The sequence below is a fragment of the Motacilla alba genome, chromosome 22, assembly GCF_015832195.1.
Source record: "Motacilla alba alba isolate MOTALB_02 chromosome 22, Motacilla_alba_V1.0_pri, whole genome shotgun sequence".
Lineage (NCBI taxonomy): Eukaryota > Metazoa > Chordata > Aves > Passeriformes > Motacillidae > Motacilla > Motacilla alba.
In genome coordinates, this window is record NC_052037.1 from 474443 (window position 1) to 494840 (window position 20398).

The following is a 20398-nucleotide window of genomic DNA, read 5'->3' on the forward strand; positions in this document are numbered from 1 at the left end:
GTTTATTTAATGCAGAACCGTCACTTCCTGAGCAGAGTTTCACTTAAAAGTTCATTAAAATCTTGGTTTTACTTCCCAGAAAAGCATTGTTTGGAACTTCCCCCCGCCCCCCCCGGAGGTGGCTTCCTGTTCATGTGAAATCCAGATAAACCAGCACCCACCTCCGGGTTTCTGCTCTCCTTGCTCCATAAAAAAAAGCCATTTTCTTGGAATTTTCAGCTTGCTCCCACCCCATTCGTTGTGGCCTCAGCTGTGCCCAGGCGTGCATGGCCTGCAGGGACACGGAGGTGACACCACGCTCTGCTGTCCACACTTCCGTGGGGTTTTTTTTTGCTCCCAGCTTCAGGCTGGACAAAATTTTGAAGTCACAACTGTAGCCATTAAAAAACTCAAATCCTTCCTCAGCAGCGAGCCAAAGCTCTGGAAAATAAGGATTTGTTCTGCCTTTCACAAGCACAGTTATTTCTGAGCAACAGAAATGCTCCTTGGGCTACCAACAAGCCCCACAAGCATCAGCCCAGCTCTTCCTTCAGCAATCCAGCATTTTCCTCTGATTCGAGAAGAAATCCGAATATTTCCAGGTGGCACCTCCGTGCCCCAGAGCCCACTGAGCAAATCACCTGAGCAACTCCAAAAAACCAACACCTACAGGCTGAAAAATCGCTTAAAAACCATATTTACACTGCTGATACCCAGCAGCGAGGCAAGCGCTTGGCAGAGCCTTGGTGGCCGGGGGAATTCCCTCCACTTGGGCCCTGCAGGAAGCCCATTCCCAGCCCTTTAATTCCCCAGCAATCAGAAAAGGAAACAAAACCCACATCCTCTCTCCTCGCTCAGCGGCTCCAGCTGTGCCCGGGCTCCCTGTGCCCCTTATCTGCCCTCTCCATGGCTGTCCTCACGTTTCCCTCCTTCCCTGGCCAAGAGCTCGGTCCCTGCCCCAAGCCACCCGCCCCAAGGTCGCCTTCACCTTGTCCTGGCCGAGCCCCTGGGCAGAGCTTTGTGAATCAAAAACCCCACTTGGCCCGGGCCACGCCATAAATTTGCATCTGAAGCGATTTGCGGGGCCGGCTCTGCTCCTTGGGGAATTTTTAAGTGGATTTCAGGGATGTGACAGATTTATGGCGCTCGGGAGTTCCCCTGGGTCTGTCCAGAGCCCCCTTGGGGGCAGGGGTTAAAGACCCCACAGCACAAAAGGCTGAGCCACATGTTAAGGGGAATTTTGGGGTTTTCCAGCATTAATAAGATGCTGGGGCAAAATCTGGGCTGAGGGGGTTGAATTTATCCCCCCAAACGCCTCCTGCGAGCCGCAGGCTGGAACAGCAGGGCTTTAGACAGCGGACGCAGATCCCTGGTGCGGGCTGAGATGACGAGGGAAGGATTTCTGCCTTTTCCCTTCATGCCTGCCAAAGCTCCAGCGCTGAACTCTCGGCCCCTCCTGGCCCATTTTCCCGGCCGGCAGCTGTGCCTGGTCGAGCTGGATTAAACCTTGTCACCAGGAAGGTCACGAGTGACCGCGGGGGACAGGTCAGAGCCCCGAAAAGGGGGTCGGCCCGCAGCGCCCTCTGAGCAGCAATCTCCGTGGGATCAGGGGAGGGATCCACGGTGCTGCTCGCCTTCGGGGCTGGCAGCAGCTCGGCTGCCGCACGGATCCCAACAGGAGGAGCTGCCAGTGCGGCACAAACCCGGCACCGAGCAGCCCCGGGGCTGCTGCGACCCCCAAACCCGCCCGTGGCAGCGCCCCCACTCCTCTGCCTCAGCCGGGCATCCCAGCAGCCAGCAGCAGCAGAGGAATATCCGATATTTTCTGGGGAAAAGCACCCAGCTGAGCGAGCCTCCCGAGCCTGGCAGCAGCCCCCAGAGCCGCCCCCTTCCCATCCCAAAGCTCAGGTCCAGCAGGAGCAGGCATTATCCCAATCCCATCCCCCGCAGCACCCATGGGATCACAGGATTGGGGGATGCGGCCCCCACCCCAATCCCAGCCCCGGGGGGCGGCTGCCCCACCCCTGAACTCCTCTGGCACGGTCGGGGAGGGTCGGGGGGAGCCGCAGCCCGGGGGAGGTGACCTTGGGGACAGGCGGGAGGGGATGTGCGGCGCGGCACAGGCACACCTGGCACAGCCCCCCGTGCCACGGCAGGCACCTTGTGACTGCTCCTGCCGGAGCTGCGGCGCTTTCTGGGGAAGGGCTTCTATTTTGGGCAGAATGTTTTCACTTGGCCTATATTAAGCACATTCATTTCGCAGTCACAAGGCAGCGCAGAGCGGTGCGGGAGCCGCTTCTCCTCCGGCAGCAGCTCCGCAGCCTGGCAGCTCCCTGATCCCAGGATCCCAGCGGTGCTGGCACAGCCCAGCCCGGCCCGCGGCTCTCCAGGTGCTGCCCGATCCAATCCCGGTCCCATCCCTCCGCTCCCACACGCTGAGCCCCTCTGGAAGTCCCCGGCTCGAGTTCCTGCATTAAGCACTCCCCACTCCCGGCTCCTGCAGCCGGGAAAAGCCCCCGGGAGCTGCTGCAACACCGACACGCGACAGCAGCGTGGAGGGAAAGCATTGAGAAACCCTCAGGTGTGACCTCTGCCAACCCCGCCGCGCTCCCCAGGGATGCCGTGTGGGCGCAGGGATCGGCATGGAAGCATCTCCACCTTTTCCCTCTTCCCCTCCCACTCTCCTGAGCACCGCGGCCTTGGAAAGGAGATGAATCTGTGCCCCGTGCCTCGTGGACGCTCTAATTGTGATTACAGCCCTTCAGCGATGACAGCAAAAAATAAACAAACACCTCTTGCAGGTGCCGCGGCCCGGCTGGATGAGGCTCGTGGGAAAGCCCTGGGGCAGCGGGATAATGAGGAGCCGGGATGAGGAAGGAGCATCCTCTGCTCTGACTCAGCTCGGGCTCAGCCTGCTCCCAGGGGCCGGGATGCACCGGGAGGGTCCCACTGCCCACCCTGCCGCTCCCCTGCGCCAGCTGGGCACCGGGACCCGCCTGGAATCCCGGGCAGGGTGGGCTGAGAACAGCAGCGTTCCGCATTCGGCCTCCATCAGGCTCTTCCCCTCGGCCCCCGGTTGGTTTTCTCCCTCTTCCCAAGGCTCTCCGCAGCACAGGCTGGACGCTTCCCTAAATCCGGCAGGGAACACCTGGAGCTGGAACAGTTAAATTGGTCCAAATCCCCGATGTTGATGCACTTATACCAGATTAACCTCTGCATCAATAGGCTCCCCAATCACTCTGAACTGGCTTAACCCTTCCCTAAATGGCTTTAACTGGTTTGCGGCAGGGGCTGGTAGAGCTTTAACGAGCTCACAGCTGAGTCCCAGCGGTGGTGGAAGCTCTGAGCCCCCTCATGATCCCTCAAAACCAGTCTGGGGGCTGGAAGGAGGTGAGGGTACTTCCTCTATTTGGGGGGAATCCTTCAACGCGAGCATCTTCTCCACAACATTTTCCAGCTTCTCCCTTGCCAAGTTTTTTTTTTTTTTTGTTTTTTGTTTTTTGTTTTTTTGTTTTTTTTTTTTTGTTTTTTTTTTTTTGTTTTTTTTTTTTTTTGTTTTTTTTTTTCGCAGCTCCTTGGCCCCCTGGCTCTGAAGGGGACCCCAAAATCTCCCCTATTTACAGTTCCTCACACCAGCAGGGTCACAGAGCCGCTGCCTCTACGCCCCAAAAACCCCGAAACTGCAAAGCGAGCGAGAACAGCCTGGGGTCCCCAACACAGCCAGGCAGGCCCCCCTTTCCCACCTCTCCCTCCTCCCAGCTCCAGTATCCCCAGCGCCAGGGCAGGGCTGAGCCTGTGCCCAGCCGGCTCCGGCAGAGCCCCGGGGCTGAGATCGCCCCAGGGCGATCATTTGGGGGCGATTTGGGCGAGATTGGGGCCATTTGCAGACGCTCCGAGACTCGGTCGCAAACCCGCCCTTGCTCCGGGCGGGGAACGTTTCCCTCGCTCTGTGACCCTGCAAACAGCCGCCTTTCAGCGCCTCCCACCAAATCAGGCGGAAAAATCCCCCCCAGTCGCCTCCCGGAGCAAAGGCTGTGCCCGCAGTGGGGCCAGGACATCCTGGAGGTGCGAGAGCCCCGCAGCCCCTCGGGCTGGAGGTGAGGCGAGCGCTGCCCCGTGTGTGCCGGGCTGCACGTTCCTGCTCTTATCAAACCCGCCGGGAGCAGCTCCAGCTCCCGCTGCCAGCGCTCTCCAGCGCCGCTGCGAGCGGAGCAGCCGAGAGGAGCGCCTTCGAGGGGCCCCTCCTGCCCCATTATCCCATGGCTGCCCATTATCCCATGGCTGCCCATTATCCCGTCGCTCCCTCCTTTCCCACGGAGTCACCGCTCGGTCCCCCTGAGTCACGCCCGTGCCTCCTTTCCGTGGCCCGCGGCCGCTTCCCCGGTGCCTCGGTTCCCATTGACTCACCCCTTCAGAGCTCACCCTCTCTTTCCCAGCTCCCATCCCGGGCATTTCTGGTCACTCGGGCTCGCCCGGGACCTGCCTTCCCTCCCTGCATCCCCGAGGAGCACGGCAGAGCAGGACGCTCAGGCTGGGCAGCTCCAAAATCACCTCCCAGCCCGTGCAAAGTGCTAATCCCAGGCCTCAAGGCTGCAGGGAGCTTCCTTTTCCAGATTCCTTTTCTCCCCATTTCTCACCCTAGCTGGCGCTGTGGGGTTTGTTTGTTTGTTTGTTTGTTTGTTTGTTTGTTTGTTTGTTTTCTCCCACGGATCACGGGAAAATGAAAAGCTTTGCAGAATTTAGATGCAATCAGTGCCTCAAACATATTCCTTCACACTTCCCATCCATCCCTTCCTCCGTGGAACCATCCCATGGTTCCTGTTCTCCGGCTGTAGTAGAGGAAACGTTTAGGAACGAGTCTGAAAGACTTGGGAACTGCAGGGAAAAAATGGGATTTTTTTTGAGGGGAGCAGGGAGACGCGGGCCCCGGCGCGTGCCGGCGCACCCAGAGCCGGCCTGCACGGCTCCGAGTGGAAAATTCCTGTCCGTTGAGCTGGGATTGTGGTCCAACAGGTTTTTAGTCCCGGCCCCTTGAGTTGTGTCAGTGCAAAAACTCATCCCTAGGGCATTTGTTTGGATCACATGGGCGAGCGTATAAAAATGGGTGCTGCCTGTCCAGGCTAGCGTGCACCTGGAAAGGGAAGGCGGCTGCTGGAGAGAGGAAGAGCCGCGGGACAGAGCAGGGCCTGCGCTCAGGTAACCTCCCCGGAGAGAATCATCCCCCATTTCCCCGGGGAGCGCCCGGGGGGCACGGAGGGGGCCAGGGTTTCTCCGCTGGCAATTTGTAGGGGAATGCAAAGCCTCTGAGAGCTGGGAAATGGGGGAATTGTGCTGGAGAAGGGCTGGATGCTGCCCTAGGAGCGGCTCCGAGCGCCCCCAAGGCTTCTCCCAGCGCCCAGGGGCGATGCAGCCCCTCCGGGGCGGCGGCAGGGGCAGCTCCTCCTTCCCTCACCACCCCTCGGAGCTGTCGAGAATTGGGGTGTGGGGCCTGTGGGGTGCCTTGGCGGCCCTCAGGGCAGAGAAGAGGCTGCTCAGGCAGAGCCACGTGTGAGGAGACACCGAGATGTGCAGGCAAAGAGTTTTCCAGCACGGAATTTGGCCGTGCTCTCCCACGGGAAGGGGAGATAAAGCCGCGGATGAAGCCGGTGCCTCTCCCCGGGCGCTGCTCCCTGTTTCAGTCACAGCTGTTGACAGCTCCTGGCAGGCCAACAGCACGGCCATGAAGCCACACAGGGCTGTTGGTGGCTCCTGGTGGCTCCTGGCAGGCCAGCAGCTCGGCCGTGAAGGCACTCAGGGCTGTTGGTGGCTCCTGGCAGGTCAGCAGCACAGCCACGCAGCCACTCAGGGCTCTTGGTGGCTCCTGGTAGGCCAGCAGCAGGGTGGTGAAGGCACTCAGGGCTGTTGGTGGCTCCTGGCAGGCCAGCAGCATGGCTGTGAAGGCACTCAGGGCTGTTGGTGGCTCCTGGCAGGCCAGCAGCATGGCTGTGAAGGCACTCAGGGCTGTTGGTGGCTCCAGCAGCACAGCCACGCAGCCACTCAGGGCTGGGTCACCTCCCCGTGCCCTGCAGCGCTGCTCCCTCGGCCCTGGGGTAGGAAGTGCCTTTGGGGAGCCAGGAGCTGTTTCACAAGCCAGGGCTTGGGTGAGGAAAGAGGGAAATCCTCCTGCCCTGGGGCTCCTGCCTGCTCCCAGGGCTGTCACCCCCATGTCCCTCTTTTCCTGCTGTTCCCTCCCTCTCCCCGCTGGGATCTCCAGAAGTTTTCTCCCCACACAGCTTCTCCTCTGCTCTCCATCCCTACTTGGAGACAGTTGCTTGGAGACAGACTCCTGGCTCTTTGATGTTTTAATCCCTTTTATTTTTTAATGGGGGAATAGCGGCAGACGATGGCACGGTGGGTGCCACCACGCCGGCTGAGAGCAGAGTCCAGGAAAGATCTGACACCAGAGGGAAAGGTCTAAACCAAGCAAAACCAGCATTTCCTCCTCATCAGGAAATAGCCAACACCTCACCAAGCCCCGCCACCCTCGTGCCCAGAACAAGTCCTAGGAGGGTCCCATTTTCTCCCTCCTCGCCCCAGGCTCCCACCCAGGTGCGGCATGAGGATGAATTCCTCGGCTGGGGGTGGCTTGGAGGGTTATTTTCCTTTCCTGACCAAGAGCCCAGGCTGGTTGGCAACATTATCCGCCTATTTTCTGCACTGCTCTCCGTAGCAAGAGAAACCAGGAGGAAAAGGGAAACAGAGAAGCCGCAGGATGCACCGTTCTAAGAGGAACTTTCCCCAAAATAGAAGCTTTTCACAGTTTTTTCACGAGGCGTCAGCAGCTCTTAATGCTGGATGAAACTGTGAATCCTGCCTGGAGCAGCCGCGGAGCCTGTCAGTGCTGCGGGCTGCAGCTGCAGCCTCTCCCCGGGTGTGGGGCTGCCCGTGCCCCCCAAAACCTGCCTGGGCTGTGGGGAACAGGCAGCTGGAAGCGCAGCCTCGGCTGTGATTGCACCCCAGCAGCTCCTTCTGCACCCCTCGGGGTGGTAAATACAGCAGATCCCAGCTGGAGGGTGCAGAGACCCTGCACGGGGGGATCGAGACCTTGAGTTTCGCCCTGACCTGGTTTCGAGCTGCAAAAGATCCGTCTGGAGAGCCCCAAATGTTGATCAGCTCAGCGCTGGGGCGAAGGGATCTGGGCTTGTGTAAGGAGTCGCGTTTCGCAGGAGCACGCGGCTCCTTCTGCGTTTAAATATTTATAAGCTGAGTGATGACTCCCTGGAGTTCTGCAGCCCTATCGATGGCAGGGTGAGCTGTCACCCGGGCGGTGTCAGGTGGCTGATTCCAGGGCTGGGACATGGGACAGGGCTGGGGCAGAGAATTCCTGCCTGCAGGGAATTTCCAGAGCCCCCCAAACTCCTGGCTCTCAGACAGCCCTGCTGCTTTGGCAGGGCAGGGGATAGAAGGTGCAAAAATGTTCTTTTTTGCTTGTTTTAGACCTTTCCTTCTGGAATCAGCTGTTTCCCAGGCTCTGCTCCCCGCCACTGTGGTGGCACATCCCGATGTGTCCTTTTGTCCCCACTGCTCCCCCGTCAAGGTTGGGTTCTGCCATTTTTGCAAAGGTCTGGTTGAAGATTTCTCCCGGCTCCAGTTGGACACTGAGCCTGTAAATGCCATTTTTTCGGGGCTGCCACCCCCCTCCCTGGCTGCTGATGGGCCTGGGGGCCCATGGGGTGCTTGGAGCAGCTCTCCCGAGCAAGGAGACCCCTTGTAGCCTCCTCCAGGAAGCAAAGCCGCAGCATTTGGGATTCTAGAGGAGCACAATGGAGGGATGACCCTTGCTGCTCCTCCTGGTGAATCCATGGGTGGATCCAGCACCGTGGTGGGTGCCTGGAACCCCTCCCTGCCAGGAGCCAGCGCTCTGCTGGCTGTGCCAGGAGCAAATCCCCGGCTGGACTCTGCTCGTGACGTGAGCAGGAGCAGTGACGGGGAAGGAGGGACAGCCCCTTGCCCTGCCTCGCTCCAGAGCCTTGGCCAAAGCCACCATGCCAGGGGACTCGGTGGCCCGCTGGCCACCCCAGGAGCCAGGCACTGCCCGGGGAGCTCCGATGCACAGGGAAGGCTCCTAGGCCAAGGGTGAGGTGCTTGGAGAGGGGGTGGGAGCTGGGAGAGCCTCGCTGGCGCCGAGGGGAGGTTGTCACCGTGGAACCTCCAGAGCAGGGGACAGGTCTGTGCGTGTTCCATGTTTTGGCTGATTTGTAGGGTGGCAGGAGGAGGGCAGAGCTGGCAGCGAGACATGGGGACAACGGGGGTGTCCCCACACCAGGACGCTGCTTGGCCAGCCCAGAACTCGCCTTCCCAAAACCTTTGTGTCTCCAGAGTGGGCAGGTGACACCCCGGAGTGGGGAGGGGGTGGCTTTAGGATGTGAATCCGTGTTTGGGGTGGTCTCACAGATCCCGGTGCCCTCTCCTTGCAGAGCCTGCCAAGAGAAAGCGATGGAAAGCCCGGGGAAGGGCAGCCCTGCCGGGAAGATGACAGCCATGGCTCACAGCCTGTGAGTATCTCCCGCTGCCTCCTCCCGCCCCTGCTCCTGGCACTTTTCCTCCGGTCACCTTCTCCGGGGACTTTGCTCTTTGCTCCCATCCCACCCACGCCACAGCAACGCCTCCGTTCCCCGTGGATGAGGTGGAAAACGTCAGAGAAAAGGCAAAGGCAGGGTCCTGGCGCTGGGGGCTTTGGGAATGTGTGGTCCAGGGTTTTTGGGGTGTCGCCCTGTCCTAAATCCGCTCTGTTCACTGAGGGATGAATTGCCTTGGGCTGTGCCAGCCTTCCAGCCCCTTGCAAGGTGAACGATGCTGGATTTGGGGGGCAGGGTGGGGAGCAGAGCCAGGAAAGCTGGAGCGGTTGCAGAGCATCCAAGGAGCATAAGGAAAATTGGGTTTGGGTTTGGGTTGCTGAGTCCTGTCCCCAGCGAGGCTGGGCAGGGTCCTGGCAGCACCTGGGAGGGGTGGAAATGCCCTTGGCTTTAAAGTGGAGCATGATAAATTTTACTGGGGCTGGAGCAACGTCCACTCATATCTTGGATATCCTGAGGGCTTCTTCATTCCTGGCTGGGGAGGAGGAGGAGGGAGGATGCTGTGGGGTGAAAAGGGGGCTTGGTGTGACCCCCAGAGCTCAGCCTTGGGTGTGGAGTCAGGATCATTGAGCTGGACAGATGGAATTCCTTGGGGACAGGTTCAAGAGGCTTAAATTGGAGAGATGGGAGTGGGAAGCAAAAGGCCTTTTAATCCCAGCCCTGCTGGGGATCGCGGCTCCGAGGGAGGGGGATGGCACTGGGCAGCTGTGCCACACTGTGCCATGCCATGCCAAGCCATGCCACAGCGTGGGCTCGCTGGGGAACAGTCAGCTGGGGCTTGTTGTCCTCCTCCCTCGGAGGAGAGGGGCTGTGAGCGGCACCCACGTGCTGCACAGCTGCTCCCGACCCCTTTCCCCGGGCCGTGCCCGCCTCGGTGCCTCCATCTGCCGGCTCTCTCCTCCCGGGAAACCTTTTCTCCCGGGAAGGAGGCCCGTGCGAGCTCCGCAGCCGGAGCGTTCCGCCTGCGGGTGACAATCGTGCTTTTGTTTTGCCTGGCTGCGAGAGGGGCAGGCGGGAATTTGGCTGCCCGGAAAGCTGCCGGGAACCCTTTCTGCCATAATTAAGCACCTGCTAGAAGAGAGCAAATAAGCCAAATCATGCGGCTGGCAAACAAGCTTTACGTGTTCCTTCCCCGTGACCCACTCCGAGAAGCAGAAAGCTCCAGGCTCTGCGGCTCGGCTGCTCGCGGCTCCCGGGGCAGCGATTCCAGAGCTCCGCCGCCGCCTCCCGGTCCCGGCGCGGGCACCGAGGCAGCGCCGGGAGCCGCCTCTCGCCGGCTCGAAACCCCAAAGGGCTTTCCCCTCCCCAAAGTAGCGGCTCCATCTCCTTCTGCTATGGAGAGACAGATCCCCGTGCTGCGAGTTCGGTGAGGCGGGGGCCGGCGGCGGGGCTGGGGGGGCTGTGCTTGGCTCGCTGCGGCGCTGCCAGCCCCGAGCCGGGCCCGCTCCGGGATCAGGGATCGGGCCGGGCAGGGAGGGCGGCTGAAGGCCTCGGGAAGGGATGGATGGCGAGGATCACATGACGCGGATATTCGGGGTCAGAGCAGAGCGCTGCCCGCCGCCTTCCCGGCAGCCGCCCTGCAAAGATGACTCGGAGATTTTTTTGTGCCCCGAGGGTTCAGATTTCGGGGAGCTGCCCTGGGGGTGAGGAGGGGACTGCAATAAGCCCCGTAGAGAAGGGTAAAAGGGCAGGATTGCTGTGGCCTGCGCTCGGAGGGCACGGAGGGATGGAGCAGCTTCGCTCCCCCCCGCGAGAAGCCCTGCGAGGGTTTGGGGGTGTTCCGGGGGGGCTGTGGGGTTTGTGAGGGGTCTCCTCCACCGGCAGCACCACACATGGCCCAGCTGGGAGCTGGCACCTCCCTGAAATCTGGGGAGAGGGAAAGGTCCCAGAGGGATGCAGGAGAGGGTGCACCCCTGCCCCAGATACGGACTGGGGGGCACGGGGGGTGGGATGGGATGCAGAAGAAGGATGGAGGTGAGATTTAGGGGGGGTGAGGGTGTCATCCCCCCCCATGGATGTCACAGAGGATGGAGGGCAGGGTGGAGGAGCGGGGGCAGGGTGGGGGTCTCATGCAGAAGGGGAATAGGGATCCATGGAATGAGGGGTTGGGGGCCAGGATGGGGGTCCCAAGGCAGAACTGGGGGCACAACAGAGCCCCCTGAGAGGGAGATTTAGGGGCAGGATGGGGTCACATGGAAGGCAGGATTCAGGGGAACAGAGGAGTCCCCTGCAAGGGAGAATTAGGGACACGATGGGACACGAGGGGGTCCGAAGGCAGAATTGACGGAGCCCCCTGCAAGGGAGGGTGAGAGGGCATTATGGGGTCTCAAGGCGGATTTAGGGGGCATGACAAAGCAGGGGCGGGATTCAGGGGCAGGATGGGGATCCCACGGCAGGACTCGGGGCCGCAACGGAGCCTCCTGCAAGGGCCCTGCCGAGGGTCCCCAGGGGCGGCGGGACGCGCCCGTACCCCCCCGGGAGCCCCCCCGCGTCTCTGGGAGCCAATGCGCGGCAGCGGGGGGGGCCGGGGCGGGGCTCGGCCGGGGCCGCTTGTTTTTTGTGAATGAAAGGCGGGGCGGCCGCGACTGCAGCGCGCAGGGCAGCGCGCACCGCTGGGCGCAGCGCGCAGGGCCGCGATCCGCGCAGGGCTCCGCGCAGCGCAGCGGGCCGCGGATGCGGAGAGCGGGGCGGCCGAGGAGCCGCCATGGGCCCCCGCGGCCCCGGCCCTGAGCCGCGCAGCGCGGCGCCCAGCCGTGCCCAGCCGAGCCGCGCAAGCTGCGCCGTGGCCATGTCCGGAGGGGCGAGCCCGGCCCCGGCCCCTGGGAGCCGCCGCTTCGTCTGTGTTGGTGTAAGTACCGGGGGACCCCCCCGCGCTTCCGCCCCGCGTCCCGCTCCGCCTCCGCGCATCCTGCCCCGCCGCCCGGCCCGGCCCGGCTCCCGGACAGGGGACAGCGAGGGCCCGGCCCCTCCGCCGTGCCCCGCAGCCCCGATCCGGGTGGCTCTGGCCCCCCTCGCCGCCTCCCCGTGCCCCACGCCGGCTCCCGGTGCTCTCCAGTCCCCTCGCCGTGTCCCGCACCCCCTCCCGGTGCTTCCCGTCCGCCTCGCGACGCCCCGCAGCCCCGATCCGGCTGCTCCGAGCTCTCCTGAGCCTCCCCGCGGTGCCCCACGTCCCCGGCCTAGGTCCTCCCCGGTCTCCTTGCGATGTCCCGCACCCCCGATCTGGGTGCTGCGAGCACCCCCAACCTCCTCGTGACGTCCCGCACGCCTGGCCTGGGTCCTCCCCGACCTCCTCTCCGTGCCCTGCACCCTCTCCCGGTGCTTCCCGTCCGCTTTGCAATGCCCCAAAGCCCCGGTTCGGCTGCTTGGAACACCCCTGAGACCCCTGGCGATGCCCGCACCCGCTCCGGATCCTCCCGAGCCCCCTCGCCGTGTCCGCACCCTCTCCCGGTGTTCCCGACCCCTCTGCGATGCCCGCACCCCCGAGCCGGATGCTCCGAGCACCCCCGAGACACCTCGCAATTCCCCGCACCCCCGAGCCGGCTGCTCCCCGCTCCCTCCCCGAATCCCGCGCCTTCTCCCGGTGCCCCCCGTGCCCTTTGCGATGCTCCCGGTGCTCCCCGTGCCCTCTGCGATGCCCCGCGCCCCCGATCCCGGTGCCCCCCGCCCGCCGCATCCCCCGGGCCCGGCCGTGCTGCAGCCCCGCTCGGGGCCCCGTTTCTCCCGCACCGCCTCCCGCCGCGGCCTCCCCAGCCCCGGCCCTTCCGCGGGGCCGCCCGGGCCCCGGCCCTGCCGCACCCCGCGCCTGCCCCGAGCGCCCCGTTATTTGTGGGCATCGCCGCCGTTTCGGGGCGGTTTCGCCCCGGTTTGGGGGTTCTCCTCCCCTGGCGAGGCGCGGGATGGAGGATTTGGAGCCTGGGAGTTGCTAAGCGACGGCTCCCGGGGTGATGGTGCAGTTGCCTTGGCAACCGCGGGCTGGGCGCCTGGAAGGAGCAATTTTGGGGTTCTCCTTGGGGGGGGGGTGTGGGTGTGAATTGGGTGCCCGCGGTTTGGGTGGGGGGCTGCGGCGGGCAGGGAGAGCAGGGCTGGGGGGCTGCGGGCTGGAGCAGCCCTGCTCCTCTGGGAAGAGCTTTTCCTTTGGGGGAACTCCAATCTCTCGCCATCTCGGGTTATTTTTACTCTGCGGTGGATTTTGGAGCTGTTCTCTGGAGAAAAGTGATGGTGGGGAAGGTGAGGAGGGGGCTTGAGAAGGTTCAGCCCCTCCTGGGGTGGTGTCGTGTGTGAGGGGCTGTGACCCCCCCACCGTGTGGCCAACAGAGCTCCCCAATGAGGGAGAACCCCTTTTACCCCTGCTGCTGTCCCCCTCTTCCCCTCCTCATGGCAGGCACTGATCCCACCAGGATTTAGCCCTTAATTCCCATGAGGCACCAGACTTTCCGAGCTGGCTCGGCCGGGGGTGGGCTGAGCTCCCCACGAGGGACAAACATCCCAAGTGCCAACTGCGGTTGTCATTGCTGTGCCTTCCCCCTCCATCCCGATGGGCTCGGCTGACTCGGGAGCACGGCTGGGCCTAAAAATAACCACAGCAAAGCTCCCCGAGCTCCCACCCCCCAGCCGGGAGATCTCCGGTCCTCCAGAGCCGAGCTGATCCCTGGGAGGAGCAGGGCACAGGGCATGGCAGCAGAGGGGGATGGAAATGGCTTTTGAGGGGCTGATGGGGAAGGAGCCCACCCGCCCTGCTGCCGCTCCTGGTTTGCAGTGCCCTTTGGGATGAATTCCCCGCATCCCAAAGGATGGAGGGGGCGTGGAATGTGGCGACAGCTACTCAGAGAAGTTTTGCCTCGGGACCAGCCCGGCGTGGAAGCGCTGGCACCCGAAGTGACCTGGATTTGTGCCACCTGCCTTTGCCTCCAGCTGGCCACGGGGCTCGTGGCTCCTGCCCCGTGGATCCAGGTGTGCCCAGGGAGCCTGCGCACGGAGGGAGGCGCTAACATTGGGAAGTCCTTGCCAGGCTGCCGGTTTGGGGAGCTGTGGTCCCACGTGCAGGGCTCGGTTGCCATCGTTACCGGGTATTTTCGCTCACTGCGCTGGTGGTTTATTATAGCAGCTCGGGAGGCCGCTGCCAGGAGGGAGCCACGAGGGGGAAGAGATCCGTGGCCTTGGGAAGTTCAGAGAAATTGGGATGTGGGGGTTTTTGTCCTTGTTATCCCAAGGGGGAAGAGATCCATAGCCTTGGGAAATTCAGAGAAATTGAGATGTGGGGGTTTTTGTCCTTCTTGTTATCCCAAGGGGGAAGAGATCCATAGCCTTGGGAAGTTCAGAGAAATTGGGATGTGGGGGTTTTTGTCCTTGTTATCCCAAGGGGGAAGAGATCCGTAGCCTTGGAAAACTCAGAGAAATTGAGATGTGGGGTTTTTTGTCCTTTTTGCTATCTCTCAATCCCTCTGTGCTTTTCCCCCTGGAAACCACATAAACCCTCGGGTTCACGCTGTGATGAGTTAATTCTGGCTGATTTAGGCTCTGGCTTTGAGCAGGGAATGGGTGACACACCTGGGCACACCTGGGTGCTGCTCATCAGCTTTGCAGCACCCACAGCACCAGCTCTCTCTCAGGAGAGCTCCTGGGAGCTCTCCCAATCCCTGTGGCTTCTGAGCCTCTGGGAAACCTAAGGAGTTTCTTCTTGCTGCTCTTAGCTGGGAGCAACTATCCCCTTGGGAATGGGGTGGGAAAAGGGGGCCAGGTCGGTGTCCCCTGCCCGACAGCGGAGCCGGGCAGTGCCCGTGTGTGCACTCGCTCAGGCGGCTCTGGAAGCTTCTCTTGCAAACGCTGGAGATGGAGAAAAGGAAGAGGAGGAAGGCAGAGGGAAAAAAAAAAAAACCTCATCTCACATGAACAAGCATGAGCCGGAGAGCCGGGAGGGAGGAGGGCGCAATCCAACGCAGGCCATGTGTCTGACGTGGCACAGCAGCTACACTGCCACCAGAACATGAAATTTTAAAGGGGACTGGCGGGCACAGCGAGCTGGGAAGGGCTGGGCAGCTGCTGCAGCTTCCTCGGGCTGCCAGGGAGTGTCAGCATCCTCCTGCTCCGTGCCCCTGTGGTGCCCTGGAGACACCCCCTGGCTGCGTTTGCCGAGCCCTCGTTCCCCCCACAGGTCCCAATTAATGGATTCTGACATGGATTATGAGAGGCCAAACGTAGAAACCATCAAGTGCGTCGTGGTCGGGGACAACGCGGTGGGCAAGACCCGGCTCATCTGTGCCCGTGCCTGCAACGCCACCTTGACCCAGTACCAGCTCCTCGCCACCCACGTGCCCACGGTGTGGGCCATCGACCAGTACCGCGTCTGCCAGGAGGTGAGGGCTGCCGAGGGTGCTGGGGGGGCTCGTGGACACCCCGTGGGAATCCCGAGGAGGTGGAGCCGTGTCCTGCTCGCAGCGGGTTGTGACTGACTCCCCGCGGTGGGGACGGCCCTGCTGTTGTGGTTGTGAGCCTCAGGGACTGAGGAGCTGGATGGTTTCTGTTCCCGCAGGTGCTGGAGCGCTCCCGGGATGTGGTAGATGATGTCAGCGTGTCCTTGCGCCTCTGGGACACCTTTGGTGACCACCACAAGGACAGGCGCTTTGCCTACGGCAGGTAGGGAGAGGCGGAGCCCGGCGCTACCCCAGGCAGGGAGGGGGGCCCCAAACCGGAGCTTGACCACTCCCTTGTCCCCTCACAGGTCCGACGTTGTGGTTTTGTGCTTCTCCATCGCCAACCCCAACTCCCTGCACCATGTGAAGACCATGTGGTACCCGGAGATCAAACACTTCTGCCCCCGCGCCCCCGTCATCCTGGTGGGCTGCCAGCTCGACCTGCGCTACGCCGACCTGGAGGCCGTCAACCGGGCACGGCGACCCCTGGCCAGGTGGGACCCTCGTGCCCTGGAGACGTCCCTGCCTGCCCTCCTTATCTCAAGAGCTCTCTTCATTAATTATCTCCTGTCTATTTCAGGCCAATTAAACCTAACGAGATCCTTCCCCCGGAGAAAGGCAGGGAGGTCGCCAAGGAGCTGGGGATCCCTTATTACGAGACGAGCGTGGTGGCCCAGTTCGGCGTCAAGGACGTCTTTGACAACGCCATCCGCGCCGCCCTCATCTCCCGCCGCCACCTGCAGTTCTGGAAGTCCCACCTGCGCAACGTGCAGCGGCCCCTGCTCCAAGCCCCCTTCCTGCCCCCCAAGCCCCCTCCTCCCATCATCATCGTCCCAGACCCCCCTTCCAACAACGAGGAGCGTCCAGCCCACCTTCTGGAGGACCCCCTGTGCGCGGACGTCATCCTGGTGCTGCAAGAGAAGATCAAAATCTACGCACACAAGATCTACCTCTCCACCTCCTCCTCCAAGTTTTACGACCTGTTCCTCATGGACCTGAGCGAGGAGGACCAGCAGAGCACCGCGGGGCACGGCTTCGGGGTGGCCGTCACCGCGGCCGCCGAGCGGATGCTGCACCAGGAGGAGAGGCACCACGGGCGGGATTTCCTCCTGAGGGCCGCCAGCTTCGACATCTGCGAGAGCGCCGAGGAGGCCGGACCCGGCCAGCGCAAAGCGTGCCTTAGAGCCTCCACCAGTGACGGGATCCTGCGGGGCAACCGCTACGAGAACGGCGAGCGCGGGCTGCGGCGGGGCCGGAACCTCTCCTCGTGGAGCAGGGCCTTCACCAGCATCCAGGAGGAGATGGCCGAGGACCCGCTGACCTACAAGTCCAAGCTGATGGTGGTGGTGAAGATGGACGCGTCCATCCAGCCGGGTCCTTTCCGGGCCGTGCTGAAGTACCTGTACACGGGCGAGCTGGACGAGAACGAGCGGGACCTCATGCACATCGCTCACATCGCCGAGCTGCTGGAGGTGTTCGACCTGCGCATGATGGTGGCCAACATCCTCAACAACGAGGCGTTCATGAACCAGGAGATCACCAAAGCCTTCCACGTCCGGAGGACCAACCGGGTGAAGGAATGCCTGGCCAAGGGGACTTTCTCGGGTACGGCTCCGGGAGCAGCAGCCCGGTCCTTTTTGGGGGCTCACTGGGTGGGTGGGGGCTCGGAGCTCCTGGCTTTGCTCCGTGCGTGGGCAGGTGGCTGTGCCTCCCCCGGGGTTTTTGGTCACAGTTTGCTTTGTGGGGATTTGTATCGCTTTTTTTTCTCCTGAGAAAGTGAGTGTGAAGGCCTTCCCCAGGGTTTCCTGCTCCCCAGCTGGCCCCGCAGCTCTGTTTGTTTATGGAAGAGCTGCAAAGGCGACTTCCCTCTCTCCCAGCTCGGATTTTCACAGGGTCATCCTGATTTATGAGGAGCAAGTGCCCTTAGTAAGATTTCCCCAGCTTTCCAGTGAGCACCACGAGCCACCAGCACGAGGTGACATCCCAGGGGGACGTGAATGTCCCAGCCTCCCTCCGGCTGGATTTGTTTCATGGAGATGGCTCCTAATGTGGTCAGGCTGTCCGTGTCAGGGACAGACGTGTGGTGGCCCTTGCCTACCCCTGGGAGAAGCTGCGGAGAGCGAGGCAGGAGATCCCCGGCCTCCTTCCCAGCTCTCCAAGGACTCGAGTTTAGGTGTGACATTGGCTTCCCAGCAAATGTGGCAGATGTGTTGTGGGGTGACCTGGGAACAGCCCTTGGAACAGGCAGAGCACCGCTGAGGCTCCTCCCCGAGCTCCTCTGAGCTGGCAGGGAACGCTGGATGAAAATGAGCGATATTTTAGGGAAAATCCAGGATACGGCAGGCTCCATCCCCTGCCCTCTGCTTTCCCCTGGGTGAGGTGTTTTGTGGCTGAGCCCCAGGTGCCAGGGCCGGTCCCAGCAGCACCCCTGTGCATGTCCCCAGATGTCACCTTCGTGCTGGATGACGGTGCTATCAGTGCCCACAAGCCCCTGCTCATCTCCAGCTGCGACTGGATGGCCGCGATGTTCGGCGGCCCCTTCGTGGAGAGCTCCACCAACGAGGTGAGGAGAGCTGCCTGGGAGGGTGGCACAGGTGGGGACGGCCCGGAGGTGACCATGTGTGCGTCTGGCAGGTGGCACTTCCTCACACCAGCAAGAGCTGCATGCGGGCGGTGCTGGAGTACCTGTACACGGGGCAGTTCAGCTCCAGCCCCGACCTGGACGACATGAAGCTCATCATCCTCGCCAACCGCCTCTGCCTGCCGCACCTGGTGGCTCTCACAGGTGAGTCTGGGTGGCCGCAGCACGGCAGGGTGACTGTCACCCTGTCCCAGCCACCCCCTGAGCCCGCGTGTCCCCCTGTGCAGAGCAGTACACGGTCACCGGCCTGATGGAGGCGGCGCAGATGATGGTGGACATCGATGGGGACGTGCTCGTGTTCCTGGAGCTGGCTCAGGTAGGACAGGAGCCTGTGCTGGCAGGGCTGGGGGTGCTGCAGGTGACACACAGAGGGGTCTGGAAGGGCAGGAGGTGACACAAAGGGGTCTGGCAGGGCAAGAGGTGACACAGAGGGGTCTGGCAGGGCTGGAGGTGCTCCAGGTGACACACAGGGGTCTGGAAGGGCAAGAGGTGACACAGAGAGGGTTCTGGCAGGGCAAGAGGTGACAGAGAGGGGTCTGGCAGGGCTGGACATGCTGCAGATGACACACAGAGGGGTCTGGAAGGGCAGGAGGTGACACAAAGGGTCTGGCAGGGCTGGACGAGCTCCAGGTGACACACAGAGGGGTCTGGCAGGGCAAGAGGTGACACACAGAGGGGTCTGGCAGGGCTGGGGGTGCTCCAGGTGACACACAGAGGGGTCTGGCAGCTCCAGGAGCTGGGCAACCAGGTCTGGCCTTGGATGTCCATGGAGAAATGAGGTGAATCCCTGGTGCTGGCCCGTTCCTGGTGGCCCTGAGCTGGTGTCCCCTCCTTTCCCAGTTCCACTGCGCCTACCAGCTCGCCGACTGGTGCCTGCACCACATCTGCACCAACTACAACAACGTCTGCCGCAAGTTCCCCCGCGACATGAAGGCCATGTCGGGAGGTGAGTGGCAGCCAGGGGGAGGTGACGGGGGTGTCCCTGCGGTCCTGGCGCCGCCCTCACCCACCCCGTGTGCCCGCAGAGAACCAGGAGTACTTCGAGAAGCACCGCTGGCCGCCGGTGTGGTACCTGAAGGAGGAGGATCACTACCAGCGGGCGAAGAAGGAGCGGGAGAAGGAAGACTACCTCCACCTCAAACGGCAGCCCAAGAGGCGGTGGCTCTTCTGGAACGCCTCCTCCTCCCCTTCTTCCTCTCCTTCATCGTCGGCAGCCACAGCCTCCTCTTCCTCCTCCTCCTCCTCCTCCTCGGCTGTGGTTTGAAAGCCCCGTCCTTGCCGTGGCTCCAGACGGGGAGGAGGAGGAGGAGGAGGAAGGGTGGGATGCCCTGCCCCAGCGCCAGGCGTGGAGCGGCACTGGCCCCGCAGGCGGCGGTGGCCACGGGCGGTCGCTGGGGAGGGGCTCGGCCCTGCTCTCCCCGCGGCAGGACTGGCAGAGCCCGAGCAGCAGGAGAAACTCACGTTTACAGGAGCACGAGGGCTGTGTTGTGGTTTCATTTCATGTGGAATTTTTGTTGGAAATTGGTTTTGTTTTTTTGGAACATCATCAGCATGAGGAAGAAGATGAAGAAGAAGAAGAAACACATCCAGCTTCCACTTTGATTTGGAACCAGAAGCTCTGGGATGTGGTTTGGGTGTCTGATGGCATCTCACCACCTGGAGCCACCGTGGGGGTCCTGCCACCCCCTTGGACTCACAGCAGGGTCAGGCACAGGGCAGGGGACCCTGGTCCCCAAATGCCTCCAGGCACTGCAGCATTTCCCCTACAAGTGGGGTCTGTCCTCATTCAGGGCACGGAGAGGACCGGAGTCCTCTCCTCCCTGTTCTGAACTCTTCAGTTTCGTTTAGACAGAAACTTAAAGCAAAAAAAAAACCCCAAACCCAAACCCCACTCCCCTCAATCTGCCACACCAGAAACCAACCCCGAGCCCTTGGCTTGGGATTTTAGCCTGGAAGGCTCCATTGTAATAAATGGTATTTTAAAAGCCCGGCGTGGTCCCTGTGTGTGTGGGAGGAGCAGCTGGACAGGCACATCCTTGTGCCAGGCTCGGGGTGATGCCATCACCCCCTGCCAGCACTCCTGGGACGGGCAGGGACAGCGAGGCCTGGCAGGACCCAAACCCTGGTTCAACACGAGGTGGCTTTTCCATCGGACTAACTCTGCCCGTCCCACCTGTGTCCCTGCAGGGCGGCCAGGCAGGGCAGGAGGCACCCAAACCTCCTCACCCTCCCCAGCTGGGATAGGGAAAGCTCCTCGGAGCCCATCCCTGCAGAGGCTGCTGCTGGAGGGGCACCCGGGGGTGCTCCCGGTGGTGTCCCCTGCACCCCACGCTGCTCCTCTTGCCGGCTGGCCTCGTGGAGCACCCCGGAGCCTCCCCTTGTGCACGCACGCCCTCAGCCTCGGGCCTGGCATGCAGGAGCGAGGTGGCTCCTCACCCTCTGTGTCCTGTCCCTTGGCAGCCCCAGCGAGCAGGTAGGACCACGACTTTCTCTGCTTTTCACACAGTCTGGGCGCCCACCGCTGCTTCCGAGGCCTGTTTGCCTTCCCCCGGCCAGGACCCGAGCCCTGGCACTGAGCCCTGCATGTGCCTGGCCCTGCAGGAGCCGCTGCCCACTCTGCATGCCCGGGGGATGCCCAGGAGAGGCCCCTGGGCACGGTTGGGATGCCCAGGGGATGCCCAGGAGAGGCCCCGGGCACGGTTGGGATGCCCAGGAGAGGCCCTGGGCACGGTTGGGATGCCCAGGAGAGGCCC

The 20398-nt window shown here is 62.5% G+C and overlaps 1 protein-coding gene across 5 annotated transcripts; it reads left to right on the forward strand.

Moving 5' to 3' along the window:
* Positions 1-5094: 5094 nt before the first annotated feature.
* On the forward strand, positions 5095-19633 carry RHOBTB2 (Rho related BTB domain containing 2). Of its 5 annotated transcripts, none has more exons than XM_038160321.1 (11): positions 5095-5175; positions 8436-8513; positions 14746-14947; positions 15124-15227; positions 15313-15498; positions 15585-16609; positions 17449-17567; positions 17639-17789; positions 17873-17961; positions 18486-18591; positions 18671-19633. In XM_038160321.1, exons 2-11 carry the CDS (start codon positions 8455-8457, stop codon positions 18907-18909), a joined length of 2280 nt encoding a protein of 759 aa, XP_038016249.1. In that variant the 5' UTR covers positions 5095-5175; positions 8436-8454; the 3' UTR covers positions 18910-19633. The 5 variants fall into 5 exon arrangements, with proteins under 5 accessions (XP_038016249.1, XP_038016247.1, XP_038016248.1 ...); XM_038160319.1 differs by lacking the exon at positions 5095-5175 and adding an exon at positions 7941-8094; XM_038160320.1 differs by lacking the exons at positions 5095-5175; positions 8436-8513 and adding an exon at positions 9402-9960.
* Positions 19634-20398: the final 765 nt, after the last annotated feature.